Source organism: Anopheles coluzzii, chromosome 3 (genome assembly GCF_943734685.1).
Source record: "Anopheles coluzzii chromosome 3, AcolN3, whole genome shotgun sequence".
Classification (NCBI taxonomy): Eukaryota; Metazoa; Arthropoda; class Insecta; order Diptera; family Culicidae; genus Anopheles; species Anopheles coluzzii.
Window position 1 is genome coordinate 17,968,690 of NC_064671.1, and position 17,099 is coordinate 17,985,788.

General features: G+C 44.5%; 1 protein-coding gene across 1 annotated transcript; it reads left to right on the top strand.

Annotated features, from left to right (window-relative positions):
* Nucleotides 1-1,114: 1,114 nt before the first annotated feature.
* On the top strand, nucleotides 1,115-15,896 carry LOC120957466 (uncharacterized). Its single transcript, XM_049609693.1, has 20 exons — nucleotides 1,115-1,322; nucleotides 1,584-2,251; nucleotides 2,320-2,364; nucleotides 2,461-5,346; nucleotides 5,422-5,792; nucleotides 5,862-6,072; nucleotides 6,155-6,519; nucleotides 6,583-8,557; nucleotides 8,621-8,779; nucleotides 8,852-9,804; nucleotides 9,899-10,315; nucleotides 10,398-10,808; nucleotides 10,886-10,997; nucleotides 11,068-11,922; nucleotides 11,995-12,879; nucleotides 12,956-13,097; nucleotides 13,169-13,968; nucleotides 14,037-14,117; nucleotides 14,193-14,752; nucleotides 14,818-15,896. The coding sequence occupies exons 1-20, from the start codon at nucleotides 1,244-1,246 to the stop codon at nucleotides 15,782-15,784; spliced, it is 12,942 nt and encodes a 4,313-aa protein (XP_049465650.1). The 5' UTR covers nucleotides 1,115-1,243; the 3' UTR covers nucleotides 15,785-15,896.
* The last annotated feature ends 1,203 nt before the right edge of the window (nucleotides 15,897-17,099 follow it).

Consider the following 17,099-nt stretch of genomic DNA (forward strand, 5'->3'; position numbering starts at 1 on the left):
ACCTTTGACACGAGACTGGTGATAAGAGGCTCGTGCGTCTCCACCAAGTCGCATCATTATCGCGGATGATTCCTGGATCGTAGGGATTTCTAGCTAGATCATTGTTCTCAGCCAGCCAGTCTGCCAGTCTGTTCTTGCGTTCGGTTCGGTTCGGTTCGTGATCTTGCTCCAGCAGTGACCGGTGTTTGTGGTACTTTCCCAACTAGTGATATTGAGTGTTAATGGTGAGTTGAAAAGTTACATTTATTGTTAGTGAAGTAGTGCCAATAGCTTTAATGTTCCTTTAACAACCTTTGATGGTGATTAATTGGGGAAGTAATAGAAAATCAGCTCGTGAATTATACGAAGGCTTTAGAGGAGCTACTGATTGCGTAATGTAACCCACCGTGAAACACGTCTTTAATTGGTTCCTTTTAAGATTGGTTGAATGTCAGATTGTGGAGAAACATGTTAGAAAGTGCTTTTCCGGCACATTGGTGTAGTGAAAAATAGTGAACATGGTAATTAGTGATCAAGGAAAAATGCTTGAAATGTTCGGTGATCATTGGATCCGGCTTCCACGTTGGCACAGTCAATGAAACTTCAACATCCTCTCCCGTTATCAGGAAATCCAGTGAATCAATGGAGTGTTGAGTTTTAAAAATAAGAGTTGTGTACGAAGAAGAATGAGATTAAGCGACGCAGTGAAAATAACCCAGCAATCGTTGTGATGTGTGATTTTCGCAGTTCGCCACCATAGTTCAAGTATACAGTGATTGTGGCAATCGCTGTCAGTGGTTTAGCTGCATTTATTTTGGCCGGATGGGCAGTGAAGGTCCTGCCATCAGGCGGCAGTGTATTCGAATTTGGGACGTGATCGTGGTGTGTTTGTTTTGTATACAAGTGATAAGATTATAGCAAACAAATACATACTTGCCAGCTCTCGGGTATTGAGTTTGTTCACATACGGTTTTGGTGCCGCATCTGAATCGACAGTATTCTTAGAGAGATATAGGAAGTGAAAAGGGTGATTGATAACGCCAGAAGGCATAACTGAAAATCATTTACGTGCAAATGGGGGCAGCTGATGTGAAATTTGGTGTTTTGTGAATTACCGTAGTGTGGTATTAATTTGAATTTAAATGTGTTTTTCAGATAATCTGTTCAGAGTAAAAGTTTAATACAGTGCCAGTTGGAAATGATTATTTTGTGAGTGGCCAGATATGTAATTGCAAATCATACACCGAAATGCGCGAGTCTTAACATGGAGAAACATAAAAGTGTAGCTAATGGATTAATATTCATTTTCATGGTGGTTCTCGCCGTCGAGGGATATAAGAGAAGTAAGTACATCGATTCTTATATGGAATTATATTTTTGTGCAATGACGGTAGTGATAGTTTCGATCAAATCGGGTCACAATGCCTATTCGTTAAAGTTGTTAAATTGCTCTTTAGTACTTTGACGAGGTTATCCAAGAATTACCAGCTTTACAATCATGAAATAGATATTTTACAGCGATTGAAAAATAACGAATCGTAGCTCTAGTATTCCTCTAGCTTTAGTATTCAATTGAACTTTATGTTGCTTTCCGATCATCACAGATCCATTGCGAGATCCTCAAATTTGTGGACGGCCTGTTTGTTACAATTCAACTAAGTTCAACTACAATGTCGGCCACTTGTACAAGTACGACCATTCCATGTACGTAAAAACCGCTGTGGTTGGGAGCAGCGATAACACATCCGAGCTGCACATATCGTCCATCGTGGAGGTAGATTTCCATGCGCCCTGCCAAGGTATCTTACGATTGCACTCGATCGAGGTACGGGAACGAGCAGAGCGTCCGGTTGAGGAAGTAGAATTTGAGTATGGAGAGGAACCGGAAGACACCCAGCCTCCAGCTGTGGATGAGCAGAATGGTATGCATCCGAAGAGTGATGTCATCGCAGAGGAGCTGATGCGTTTTGAACTTCGCTTTGACTTTCACGATGGAATGATCGGCGAGCTCTGCCATGAGGACGATGAGCCAGTGTGGACGTTGAACCTGAAGCGTGGAATCTTGTCAGCGCTGCAGAATACCATGCCACGATTAGACATCGACTACGATACGACGGAAACAGATGTGTCCGGTATATGCGATGTGCAGTACAAGACGAATGGTCGTAACGGTACCGGGCTGTTGTTCCGCAAGACGAAGGATCTAGCTTCGTGTAGACGACGGCATAAAACCAAATCGTTCATTCAAACAGTTCCGTATGATTTCCGAACGGTAAGCATGATTGTGTTGATGCTGCGGGAATTTCAGAAATTCTTATTGATAGAGTACTTCATTTTTAGAATAACGTGGTCTGGCCAATATTCAAATCTGAAAGTTATTGTGATGTAAGTATTTAAAACATCCTTTGACATATCTTTAATGCAATAAGAGCTGATTTTACCTGAACTTTATTTGTATGTTCTTTTTTTTTATTATTCTAGATAATGATCGATAATTCGATCTACAAAAGTGTTGCCTGCTATGAACGACATCAGCTTGTGCCGTTTTCAAATGGGCTAGCCGGTGCTGTAACTGAAACTTACAATAGGCTGGAGCTCACAGATGAAGAAACTTACAGTCAGGAAAGCAATAACGAGATTGATATCCAGCGCCGTTCCTCGTTACTGTACGATCACACGCCTTCTGTGCACGAAACTCATGATGAGATCAAAGCATCCCGAGAATTGCTGATAGAGCTTTGCGTTCATGGATTCCCTAACATAAAGCGTGAATTTCCGACTGTATTTCTTAAATTTCTGACCACGGCACGAGCACTATCTTCTAATGCACTGAAACAATTGCTAATGCGCTCTAGATCCATTTGTGATAATGGACAAAAACATATTCTAGAAAGCTTACCCTATATTGGCTCGGCCGCCTCAGTTACGCTAATGAAGGATCAAATTGTCGAAAACAATGTAGAACCAGCGCTGGCAAACAAATGGATGGAATCATTTGCTTTCCTGACCCGCCCGAACGAAGAGGTGTTGGAGGCAATGCTGGAGCTGATGAAGCATGGCAAGGAATCCGGTGATCAAACGTACCTTTTGTCGGCCACAACTGTAGTGAACACCTTCTGTAAAATACACTTCGATTGTGACGAAAGTGAGGAAGTACAGGCGATCGTACAATATCTAGAAGAGGAGCTACTCGACACTATCGAGAGTGTTGAAGTAATGGCCGAGAATGATCGTCAAAAGCGTGAACGCGTCATTGTGCTTTTAATGTCCTTAGGTAACATGGGTGTGATAAACAAACGCTTAAATTTTGAGCTACGTACCATCATTGAGAGTGAGCGATACCCGATCGAGATTCGAGTAGAGGCAGTGAACGTGTTTCGCCGTAGTGATTGTACACGCACGAAGGATTACTTCTTGAAGCTATACTCCACGTTCCTACTAGACGTGGAGGTACGTATTGCCTCATACTTGCAAGCAATGCGATGTCCGGATCATTTGTCGGTAAGGCTGATCAAGAATGTGCTGAAAACGGAAGAAGTAAAACAGGTGGGATCTTTTGTTCGGTCTCATCTGACGAATCTCGCCAAAAGTGCATCTCCCGTGCGAGTTCAGGCACAGGGTTTACTCGCAGAGAACGATCTGGACAGCAAGTTCAATCTTGACCTGCGCAAGTTTTCTCGCAACTACGAACAGACGCTGTTTTTCGATGAGTACAACTTCGGTATGACGGTAGATAGCAATGTGATCTTCAGCACTGAGTCGTATGTACCGCGATCGGTACGACTGAACTTGACGACGGATTTGTTTGGAGAGTCAATAAACTTCCTCGAGCTAAATGTACGTCTGGAGGGCTTGGAGCAGTCGGTACATCATTTGTTCGGTCCAAATGGTACGTACAGCGCCAAGAAGGTTGGAGAGCAAGTCGACACTTACATGAAGTTCCTTCATCAGTACGTTCCTACGAAGGTCTTGGAATTGTTTGATGGTGAGTCCTCATGGCGAGATTACTTGCAAGATGCTGAAGAAATCAGTCGTCAAAAACGAGCTGCTGTACAACGATTGCCACAGGTAATTGCACGTCAAATACAGGAGGACGTGGATCGTCTCGGATTCCAGCTGAAGGGTAACTTCGACAAACCTCAGGTCACGATCGGTGTTAAGATATTTGGTAACGATCTGCACTATTACTCAAACGGATTGGAGCTGTTCAAAATATCGGATGAGCGCAAAAAACTGGCGAATTTATTCAGTGGAAAAGAGTCGTCATACACGAAATCGTCCGTATTTTTGGACACATCATACGATGTTCCTCTTAGTTCTGGGATGCCCTTGGCTTTGGGTCTTGTAGGTGCATCGTCTCTTGATCTTCACTCAATGGGTAATATTAAAGCATTCGATTTTACCCGCTGGTTGATTGATATTGAGGGAAAACTGAAGCCGAGTATCACGATAGACATAACGACGTCGATGAGGAGTGATCTAATGCACGCCAGCACGGCAATAATAGTAAAGACCAACCTTTACTCTAGCTCAACCTTGGCCGCTCATCTCAAGCTGCGTGGAACAGATCAAGCAGTATTGCAGGTCAGCTTGCCCCAGGAACGGAACGATATCTTCAGCATTCGTTCGGAGATGTTTGTACTGACGGAAAGACGCGAACTACAGCAAGCTGGCATCAAGCCTCGATACTCTAATTCAACCTGCACTTGGCCATACATTAATCAGGCGATCGGGTTGAAAATGTGTACCAACTATAGCCTACCGGATCTGAGCAACACCGGCAAAGATGTGGAGGTACCGAGCCTTATCCTCAGCGGACCGGTCAATTTTGATGTCAGCCTGGAGAAAGCAGATCCAACGGCCAAGATGTTTGTGCTGAAGTACAGCTGGGCTGAACGGCAGAATCAAACGATCGTGGGTGTAGTGTTTGAAACGCCCAACTCTCAAATCCCGCGTATATTCCGTGCGAATATTACGAACGAAGTGGGGCGTAAAACGGCAAGCATGTCGTTCATCAACGGCAACATATCCCATAAGGCGATCGGGATGTACATCAACAATCCAAACCAACTGCAGGTGGAAATGTCGCTGAACGTGAATGATCGTAAATATCTGGCATTGGAACTGCATCTTAATAAGACCGACACACGGAATGGGCGCATGTACTATCCGTCTTTTTACCTTTCGGTAAATCACGAACGAATCGCGGGTTTGGGTGGTCAAATAAAGTACACAGAAAGGAAAAACATCTCGCAGTGGGAGTACATCGTCATGATTGAAACGCGGCGAGTTCGTGCAACGGCTACCGGATATGTATCTGTTTCGCACAACATGACGTACATGATTCATAACACAGTGGAGTATCGGGTACGTTGATGGGTATTGATTTAGCAGGTATCTCATATATTTGCCAAAATTTAAATTTTCAAATTTTGTACCCAGTTTTCAGGAAGTAATCCAGAACAATTAGTAATCAATGCATTAGCAGAAATAGTGCAGCAGGAGGCTCTTACATATAGGGCTAACTTTGACCTGCGATCAAGCGCCTATCCACACTTTGACGTCGCACTGAATGCATCTTTGTTGGATAGAATGGGTCTCGTAGACTTCACACTGCTGCACAACAATGCACCAGATTTAAGAGACGAGAAGTTCCGGACAACATTGAATGTGATATTCGCTCGAGAAGGCCCCTACCAAGGTCAGCAGTTAATCGGTGGATCGACGGTACAGACCGACCCAACAGAGCGGGCTACCGTGTCGGTCGAGTTTACTAGACCTCGCGCAAATATCGATGTGAAGGCAATGGTTGTGTGAGTTAAAAGGATGCATACGTCGATAATCCTGTAGAACAACTTACAACGACTATTTTATTATTTTAGTTACGACAATATGCCCCGAAAGGGAGTGTATCGCACAGTACGCATGCTCCTACGTTATGCGGCTGCGAAAGAGATAGTTGGAATTTTTTCAATTGTCATGCCCCGATCACAACGGTTTTGGCTGGAGAGCGTGTTTAATATGACCGTACCAGGCGTTCATCCATGTATGGCAACTATAAGATTAATAGAAACATCTACTACAGAGCATCGTGTAAGTTGTAGTTTTAATTGGTGGTATAAAAAATGCTATGCTAAAATTGTTCGTTCTGTTTTTATGTGTGCATTTTGAATAGTTTGATTTCCAAGGCATATGGTTTACGGAGCATGCGGCAAATATTACCGGTTTGTACAAGGATCGTAGCTCCAGTGCTAAATTTCACCATCATGCAAAATTGGCGGCACAATTTGGACGCCCCAACAGCATCAGAGAGTTTTTTGGTGATATGAAGTATGTCCAAGATGAGTTTGATCATCGATTAAGCATCAACGCGATGTTCGAGAAGAAACCGTACGGCATTATCCTACAACATACGCAGCAGATAGCGAACGGTACTAAGAGCTACGCAATGGTGCAATGGAAAGATGAACGGTACTGGTTTTCGGCACTCATGAAATCGGCTCCGATCAAGCAGCTGGATCTGGAGCTACACATTGATAAGTGAGTGTAAATAAAAGAGGTTTAAAATGGTTGGAACCGCATTAACTAATCAATGTTTTATAGGATTCGTGATATCAGCGCCACACTGCGAGGCTATAAGACACCGTTGAAACGTGAAGTCGGTGTAGAGTTCAAGTGGGATGCGAATCGTGACCCGACGCAACGAATTGCGTTGACGGGAGAATTAAACACTCCTACGGATCGTATCTACGATGGACTGTTCTTACTGTCGTATCCCAATCGTACGTTTAGTGGGACGTTTGATTTGAAGGCAATCCATCCAAGATACTTGTCGAACGCGCGCATTTCATGGAACACTACGGAAGCGATCGTGATACATTTCGATGCCGGTACGCACGAGGAGATGTTAAGCAAGATGTGGTTACTACTTCACTTGAATACAACTTTCCACGGCTGGCGTCAAAATGCGCTGAGCGGAGCGTTTTCCTTCAAGGATAACGTGCTGTATACAGACCTTATTGCAAATTGGGCTGAGGATCAGCGTCTGGGAGTTGAGTTGAATGGAACGTACCGGTCCAATAAGGAGATATTTAATTGTGAACTAGGCACACAGTTGAAAAGCTCCCTCCGTAATATACCTGCAGTAACGATGTACTTTAACCAGACATTAGTAACCGATCGGGTCGAGACGACTGTCCTCCTAAACTACGAAACTACAGATCAGCCTGTGCAAGAGTTTTCGGTTCGCTCCAACTGGCAGCACAAAGCGGATAAGCGGCACAGCAATATAACAGGATCACTTCGATTGATAAGCCCATATGAGAACTATCGAATGGGGGCGCTTGTCGCGAAGGTATCCGTGAACGAAAATCGCACTATCACAGGAGCCGCCGATCTGCAGCTGGATGATAATACGTACGATTTATTGCTCGAGGGACACATACGCAATCTGGTGGACTGTATGTTGACGGCAAACATAACCTCGTCGAACATCAACTATCGCAGCATAAATGGACGGTTCGGAATTAGTGAGAAGAATCGTCACCTGGTAGCAGAAATAATTACACCGAAGACGGAACTCGGTATAGAGCTACTGTATGCGGTCGTGTCTCCTCAAAACTTTGACGTAAAGTTCCACCTCGCCACACCATTGAAAGAGCTGGAGAAAGTGATTCTGCGTGCTAAGCTGCAAAAGGACAACGTAGATTTCCGAGCAGGCATGAACAATATGGTTTTGGGTTGTACTGGCGTGTGGAGGAAGGCTCACCTGAAGGACTTTGAGTATTCTTATCGCATCTACACTCCACTGCAAAAGTTTGAAGAGAGTGCGCTGATAGTGAAGGTGGTGATCAACAGTGAGCGAGTGCAATATGTTGATGTGGAGCTTTCGGGTAAGTTCTCAGAATACAAACTGGGAGTGAAAGCGATGTCGAAGCCGAAACCGGACATCAAGCGTGTGATGCTACCGCAAACAGCGTCCTCGTTGGTTGAGGAAAACCTGTGGAATAACGAAGTTGACGATGAGCAAGAGGATGAGGACTACGATGAAGAAGAGGATGAGGAGAACTTGTTCAATTTCATTGGGGAAATTGAGCTGTACACGATCGTTATGCCTACGATCGAGGGCACGCTCGAGTTGACGGAACAAAACTCCCAATATCGAGCGATCGGTAAGCTGAAAGTACCACAAGGTGACATCGATTTCCGCGATCGATTCTATTTGAGAGATTTGCTGAACATGCACAACAGCTTGCAGTTGAAGACTCCGTTCCCAGTAGCACAGCAAATCACATCGGAGTTTGTGATGAAATTCTCTCACGATATTACCGTTGGCATGAATGTAAAATTCAACAACCGTTCGGAGTGGGTCAATACTGGATTTCATGTGAACTATAAGAAGAGCGTGGATGAGGCTGAAGTGCACAAACATCAGGCGCTGGTTGATCTGATGACTCCGATGAAGAATTTGCAGAAAGTATTCCTGAACGGAACGTTAGAGCTGGAAGATCATAGCTACAAGGGTAACTTGACGGCAAAAACGATGACCACGGATGCATCTTTGGCATTGTCTTTTGAGGTAAGAAGATCGCATGTAAATGTGTTGGTGTGAGTGTTTGTTATATCAATTCCTTCTGTGCAGGCTGAGGATCAATTCATTGATACGTTTATGAGTGTTTGGGTACGGGCGCCCCTGATGCCCTACTATGCGTGTCGTGTGTTCTACAAGCAGGACTTCTCCAGAACGGAAAACTCGATGGACTTGGGTTTCACAGTAAACGATGGTGATTTGTATAGCAATGTAAGTTGGAAGCTGACGAAGGTGTTGGTTGCGTTCTTTTATCTAAATCGATGTTTCCTGTTCATGTTACAGTTCCGCATGGACGGTGCCTGGTCCTTTGCTAAGCCTCACTACATTAAGGGCGCCGGGAAATACCAATCAAACTTCCTGCCGATCAATTTAATCAACACCGACTTTTTGATCACTCGATCGCCCCTACCCAGAGCTCACTGCAATGTGAAATTCCACGACAAGAACGGTGTGGTGGAGGAGATCAAGGCCAGGGCGGAACGGAACCGCGAATTGTTCATGGTAGATCTGAGCGTACCGATGGAGGATTACAGAAACTTTTCCATCCACGGACGTCTGCAGCATCGTCAGGGCAGTGAGTACGCCGTGTCTGGACAGCTGTATCGCAACGAACACATATTCCAGGTGGAGGGTAGCGCAACGATAGCGGAGGACATACCATACCGAGCCGAGCTGGCATTCCAACCGCTTACGCCGGAAGGGTCGATAGGATCGATTCGATATGATTGTAGGAACTCATCCACATCGACTGAGTTTAACCTGGAGGTAGAAAGTGGTAACAAGGTAGCCAAGCTGGACGGTAGCTTCAAGTTGTTGGCAATGTCCGATTGGTTCTTGAAGCTGGGACTGGAGTCATCCGAGCCCGGTCTGAAAAGCGTTGACTTTTACATGGGTATAAACCCAGAAGCGAATGGAAAAGCTCTTGGCAAGTTTAATCTCCATTCGCCCTGGGTCCAGTATGGTGTTGATCAGGCGGATGTAGAGATGATGTTCGATGTGCAGCCAATTTCGGGATCTGTAGTGGCTCGGTACGGCATCAGAGATGTGTCGGGCAATGCCAGCTGTCTGTGGAACTGGGCGTTGAAGTCGAATACGCAGTTTGCGCTGGAGAATCGGGTGCTAAGAAACTCGGTTGAACGTTACTTCCGTACGGGTGTGCGGTATGTGAGTCCGGATTTGGAAAACAACCATAACCTTACTTTTGGTGGTGATTTGAACCTGAATAACATTTGGATGTAAGTATGATGATCGTTGTGTTGGAATGTTTGTTTCGTAGAAGCCATGGGGAGGTAGAGTGAATGATTCTTATCCTGTTTCTTGTACGTATAGATTCAGTGCGAATTCGTCGGTAGACTTTATTTCTATACGTGATATGTCGGCCGTGCTGAAGGTACTGCTACCGAGGCCGGTCGGAGATGTGCACACCTTAGCTCTTGCTATGAACGGAAATCTTCCGTTTCTGGAACCAGTAAAATCGTTCAACATGGAAACATCGTACGAAACAGACGAAAGTCGTAAAAGATACGCCTATCATTCGGAGTACAGCGGCATCGGAGATATTCGGGCATTGGTACGGTTCGATTGGGGCCCCGATGTACGTAAGGAAAGGATTCAGTCGATCCTGAACGTGTTCCGAATCGGTGATCGCCAAGAGTTGATGGTGACGTTGCGGGGACCATGGTATTTGGAAGATGCTTTTGTAACCCACGGAACGTACGATACAATAGAAAATTTGTATCTTGTGAGGTAAGTGTAAAGTATAGTTAAATTGATACAAAGAGGAGAGAACAGTAGTTTTCATCATATTTTCTTCTCACCCTTTGTGAAGTGGAAACATTTCCATGCCGGCATCAACTAAAATGATGAGCGCTAACGTAGAGTTCAACAATCTCTCGAACATGAAGGCCGACGTCAACTGTACGACACCATTCCTAAACGTATCTTGGATCCATGGGCAGCTTGAGTTTATTGAGTCTCCGATCGAATCTATACGATATGTGAAGGGATCATGGCCTGAGTCGAGTGCGATATTCGACGCAAAGGCAACCTATCGCAATAACAATCAGGATCGAGAACAGCAAGGAACGGTAAAGATGGAAGTTCCACTGCAAACGAGACACTTTGCGGAGATCAAGTATGGCTTATCGGAGAGACCAGCGATTACGACCGGCTATGCAGAGGTAGAGTACAATAGTAAGAACGTGCTTAGCGGACAGTATACCTCCAAGGAGGAATCAAGGTAAGATACGAAGGCATTGTCTTGCCCAGCGGTGAGAGCTGCAATAGTGACTGATTGTTTTGAGTTGTCGTTTACAGACCTGGCTTTGACAAGGAAACGATAGAGGTGATGTTGAAGAATGAATACAAACCGATTGGAGTACATTACGTACACTCAGTGAACAAGCAAGATCCTACAGTGGAATCGATGGTAAGTTATCGCTAGGAAGTCAATTACAATTGGACAAATAGTTCACAAATGATATCTATTTATCTTATAGGATTTCAAGCGGGCAGAGATATTCGAATTGGACAACAAGGAGGACAACAAGTTCAACGTTACCGGAGAGTTGCATGTGCTGAGCAAGGAAAAGGGTCGTGAATATATTGTGCGGGCTATTCAAACGAACCGAACGGTTGAGCTAACGGCCAACATTGAGGAGGATAATATTGTAAGCAAGAAGCAATCTAGACTGCAGCTTGCACCCACTGTGTGGATTGCATATGACTTTGAGCGAACCAATCGTTCGCGGGACGATGTAGAGGCACAGAACTTTACGCTAAAGATATCGTACCCGAATCGTAACATATCGGCCGACGGATGGTACTCGTACACATCGAGTGCATTTGATTCGGACATCACACTCTCGTACAGTCCAAACCGTACCAACGCAGAGGACGAAAGCGAAATGCCAAAGCAACGCACTGTTCGAGGTGGTGTTGTATGGCGCGATCTTGCCAACAGCAGCACTGATGGACAACAGATTCGCGTGTTCTTAGGACATCCAAGTTTCCAAAGAGACGTGACGGTAGACGCACGATACTTTACGGATTCGAAGCATTGGTTCAGCTCGAAGGCGGAACTGCGGTACAATGACGACAATGAGCATCTGTTGGCGATGGGTCTCGACCTAAACGACATGCAACCGATCGTTGGGTTCTGGAACTATTCGTACCATCTGTTTAGCACACATGAGGCATCCGATCTGGATCTGGATTCGATTGGATCGATCGGGTTGAGACAAGGACTGTGGGGTGTGAGCTCAAATTCGCATTACAAACGAGCTTATTTGTCGCAGATGCATGGACATGTGTTGGGATGGATGAACCTACACCAGAAGGAGATGCACTATGAGGTTAGTTGTAAAAAATATCATTTGTGTAAGAAAGCATGATCATTGATCGTTGTACTATTAACTTTCTTGCAGCGAATAACTTCCCAGAGCAAGTACCGGGTATGGACAAAAGCAACCGGAGCGTATCCAGTGTACCTTATCAACGGAACCCTTTTGGATGGTCCAGAGCTGGATGCTACTGGTTTCTTTTATCTGAACATCGACGACAAAATGGTGCAAATGAAGATCAACATGACACCAGATGGTTCGGAGAATGTGTACATGTACGGTATCATCCCAGACACGCGCAGTGCTTATTTCGATTTATGGCGAGATTACGATAAGGCACGTGAAGTGGATGTAACGTACTATTTGAAGATGAACCATTCTCGGCTGATTACGGGTCATCTGCTATGGCGCCCGGAAATCAAATCGGATGTACAGAAGTTGGTACGCGATTACGTGAATCAAATGCATCAATCGTTTATGGAGTCCATCGAGTTTTGGATAAAACAAGTGTATCTGGAAACAAAGGACTCCACAATGAGTATTTACGAGGCAGCAGTACCGTACATAGAAGAATTTTTAGAAGATGCTAACGGATTGAGTATATTGCAGCATGATTTGGAAGAATTGCATCAATTCTTTAACGCGTCGTATTACGTAGATGATTTTTACATTCGTTCCATTGCTAACATTACCATGACGATGTTGAACGAGCTGGCATTAAAAAATAAGGAAACATCATATCCAAAGATACTGGCGGAGCTTTTACAGGTGATGGGAGAATCTGGAAAATCATTGGGAAAATCGGTCATATTGGCGCTGGAGCAGGTGAAGCAATCGTATCAGAAGTTTATGCATATGATTTTTAGTACTTTTGACGGTAGCGCCGTGCAGTACTTGTCATATTTAGTAGAAGACTCGATCAAACAGTTTGATAAATTCGTGAAGGAAGCACATGTTGAGTTTGTAAAGGTAAATTTTAGGCAACAAACTTATCGTTATCTGTTTGAGTTGATTTGTTAACGTTATTATCATCCCTCGTCTATAGCAAACAGATAGTCTTTGGGAAAGGACCGTTATAATGACGAAAACATTGTGGAAAGGTTTGCTACAGAACATAGAACCCACAATTGTTCAACTCTTAAACTATGGTGAATCACTAGACTGGTTTGCTGGAAATGAACTATTGAGTAAGTAGCTATTTGACTATTGTATTATGAGCAAGGACTATCGATTCTAATTATTTTACTCTACTCGGTAGCATTTTTGCATAACACAACACAGGAAATAGCCGAATCACCACACTTCAACACCATAATTAACTTCACCAATGACGTCGAGCTACTGTACAGGGATCTGACGACGAACAATTTGTGGTCCAATTTGCAGAAATACTCATCGGTGTTGTGGGAATTCCTGCACCAGAAGTACTTCCAATTGATACCATTCGCAGAGGATCTACATCTGGCATGGATCAAGCTGCTGGAAGAGGTGAAACAACTGCGCAAGATTGACTTTGTACACTATTTCATACAACGCTACGAAGAGGTGCAAGCGTATGCTATACGATTAGCCGAGGAGTTCGAGCACAGGTATCATTTGACGCAAGTTTTTAGATTGATAGGTCGAAAGCTACTACACCTCGAACAGACAGCATTGGAGGCAGAAGATCACTACCGCAAGGCAAAGACAAAGTTCATATTCGATCCCGATCGTGGCGTGATCGAGTTGGAACAGAAGCTTCCCATGTCGTGGCATGCGTTCAACGAAACGCCAAAGTTTGAGGAGATACCGGAGTTTAAGTATATCAGCAAAATACAGGATCTGTTTGCCGGTACCAATACAACGATCTGGACAGTGTACAACGATATCTGCCCGTACGTGGATCTGGAGGTGTGGCTTCCGCCCTTTAAGAGTACCGCACTACTGATCGGCTCGAGGCACTACATGTCGTTTGATAAACGATTTGTTTCGTTGGATCTGAATGATTCGAACCGCTGCCAGTATCTGTTGGCGCATGATTACTACAATCGAACGATAACGCTGTTGTTGGAATCATCGGTAAGATTAGAAGATCTTTGGAGGTACTGGAACTCATCAAATTATTGTCTATTTTCGAACCTTTTCAGGATCTGAAGTACGGCCAAACTTCCAGACAAATTACACTCATTATCGATGACAATACGCTTGCGATCGACGTGTTCAACATTGTACGTATATAACTAGATACATGATCGTGTCAACTTGATATTAATTTGAATTTCGTTGCTCCTCCTCCTGCATAGTCTGTGAAAATCAACAACAAGGCGACTGCACTGCCCGCAATGATCGGTACGCAGACGGTGGTTTTCCAGCAATCGGATCAGCTGTGGATTCAATCGCAACGTGGCTTTCTGGTTGGTTGCAGCTTGCGCTACCATATCTGCTGGCTGGAACTGAGTGGATGGTACTTTGGCAAGATGGCGGGACTGCTTGGAACGATGAACAACGAAATGTTTGACGATCGAATCACTTCCACCAATCGATATAACGAAACAGAAGAACAGTTCCTCAACAGTTGGGCGTTGCCGGGCTGTAGCTCGACGGTTCCTGCGACGAACCATACCAGCAACTTTTACAGTGCCTCGAACGAGCTAAGTCAGTTGTGTGACAGTTTCTTCCACCAGAAGCTGTCGTATCTGGCAACTTGTTTCTCCGTAGTGGACGTAACTCCGTTCTACGAGATGTGTATGGACCTGGGACATAATCTAATGCCGGATCGGGGCGCATGTACTGCTGCGATTGCATACATTCAGGCATGTGGCCTGGAGCGAACACCTTTGCGAGTTCCGAATAATTGCATCAGGTTGGTACTGAATATGAGCCAAAAAGTGTCATTATCTGATTGGGGTTTCGCTTTTCGTCTTTCAGCTGTTTGTTAATGAACGGAAGCTACGTTCCGGAGGGTAGCTTTGTGCCGCTGCGTAACGAAGAAGTTCCCAAGGCGGCCGATGTGGTGTTTATCATTGAAGCAAAGCCCTGCAACGAACGGTTTGTGGAGACGAAGAGCATCAACCTGCTAGTGAGCGGAATCGCCCGGGAGCTGCAAGACTTGGGCATCGATGACACGCTGTTCGGTGTGGTGACATTCGGTGGCTCGGCTCCGTTTGATCGTGCTCACAGTGTGGTGGTTGGAAACTCGGTATTCGAGAAGCACAATGGAACGCAACCGTTCTTCGATCATGTCAAGATCGGCAATGGTACGAACGAAGACATCTTCGACGCCATCACAATGGCCTCAAACCTGGTGTTCCGACCGGGTGCATCGAAAACGTTCGTACTGCTACCGTGTTCACGGTGTGTCGCGTCCAAGATGAAGCTTGACTTTTCGTCGATCGTACAGCTGCTTGTCGAGAACGACATCAAGCTGCACATTCTGGCGGACCAGGAGCTATCATTCCAGAAGTCACGAGTGTCTGGACGGTTCTACGGAATGGATAGTCAGATGGTTTACACGAAGAAGGACGTGAAGGAGCTAATTGGCGATGCTGAACTGCGGCGCCAAATTCAAATGCCCAAGGCAACGCTCGGCGAGTGTATTGCACTGGCGATGGAAACGAACGGATCGATATTTGGTGGGCACAAGCTGCGCCAGGATCGTTCGAACACGGCGAATACGAAGAAGTTTATCAAGGTGTTTGCAAAGCGTATCGCAGCGTCAGCGCTTCCGAACAGCTGCCAAACGTGCGAGTGCACCGGACACAATACCGGTGTGGCGTACATGCAATGTACGCCGTGTAACTATTCTTCACCATTCTCGATGGAGGACGGCAGCATGACGGACGATATGTTCCTATCCGTCATGCAGCCGGATGGTGAATGGGACGACGGATTTTGATGACAAATACGACAAAAAATTATTATTAGTTTGTACGATTTGCCCGGAACATTGACCGAAGTTGTTGTTTAGCTTAGGACAAATAAAAACACTTTGCACGTAGGAAAGATTATCTCATTTTTATTACTATCAGTTTTGGTTACATGTAATTGGTTTCATCCACTTGCACCTTACCTTACCTTTTTCTTTTGCTTCGTTTTGTATGTTATGTTTGTTTGTCTCATCTTAAAACCTATAAGAATCAAATTTTAAAGTTTTGTTTTCTAGTTTTGCATTCATTTTCTTTTTCTGCTTCTTCTACTGCTGCTGCTGCTGTCACTACGGCCTTCTCAACCATCTTCACCAACCAATAGCCCAGGAACACGCCCAAGGATACTAATGTACTATACGTCTGTTTCCAGAGCACTTTGTTTATGCGTTCATATTAAAGTTTGTTTTCTCCAAATTGTGAAAAGTTTTATTTCCCTTCCGCACGTAACGTTCCTATCTTTCTCTCTCTAGCACAGTGAACGGTTCTATTCATTTCTATCCTCGCTTATCGCTATAGGGAACATGAGAATCGTTGGAAAGTGTGATACTATTCTTTCACCAAAGCCTGTGTACTTAGTGTTGGATGTGCTTGGCCGTATGCTTTGCAGCACGTTGCACGCTACAGTGACCCATCAATTGGGCCTGATGGATGTATACAGGAAATAATCTCTATGTGATGTGTTGCAAGAAATTATTCTACCATAAAAAGCTTATGGTAGGGAAAATATTACTAAATGATCATGATTTAGAAATAAGAAATTACTATGAATGGTTTTATTTGGGATTATTATCGCCAAGTTACACGCAAGATGGAATAAGACAAGCGTGTTCAGTAAATTGATGCCGTAAAAAAACAACTGGAAACCAACAAGAAATCATGATACTCAAAAAAGCGACAGCTTACTATGCCCGGGCTAGCGTACAGAGCCTGACTAATGTTGTGGTTGCATTACACATTCCTTTATATAAAGCATCAAACCGGGAGAGTTTAGGAACTCGGTGATCACTTCATCCAGATCGCAATGTTGCTAGCTGTATTAGTATGTGTTTAGTTTTCCTTTTTGTAGCTTTTATATATTTTCTAAGTCTATTTTCTCCATTCTGATATGTTCTACTGCTGCTGCTGCTGCTGCTGCTAGTACTACTACGGTTTGCATAAATCCAGCTAGTCGGTGGCATCTTGTGGGGTGTGTTTTCAAAGCAACTCAAAAGCAAAAATGTTCAAAACGAAACGATAATGATTGTCACTAGTTGGGGGTTGGGTTTTAAGTGTTGTTCGTGATCG

Bases quoted from the DNA above. Each gene is read 5' to 3' on its own strand.
- LOC120957466 (XM_049609693.1), top strand. From the start codon at position 1,244: ATGGAGAAACATAAAAGTGTAGCTAATGGATTAATATTCATTTTCATG. The intron at 10,316-10,397 runs GTAAGTGTAAAG...CCCTTTGTGAAG, and splicing joins GAAAATTTGTATCTTGTGAG to TGGAAACATTTCCATGCCGG. The intron at 12,880-12,955 runs GTAAATTTTAGG...CCTCGTCTATAG, and splicing joins CACATGTTGAGTTTGTAAAG to CAAACAGATAGTCTTTGGGA.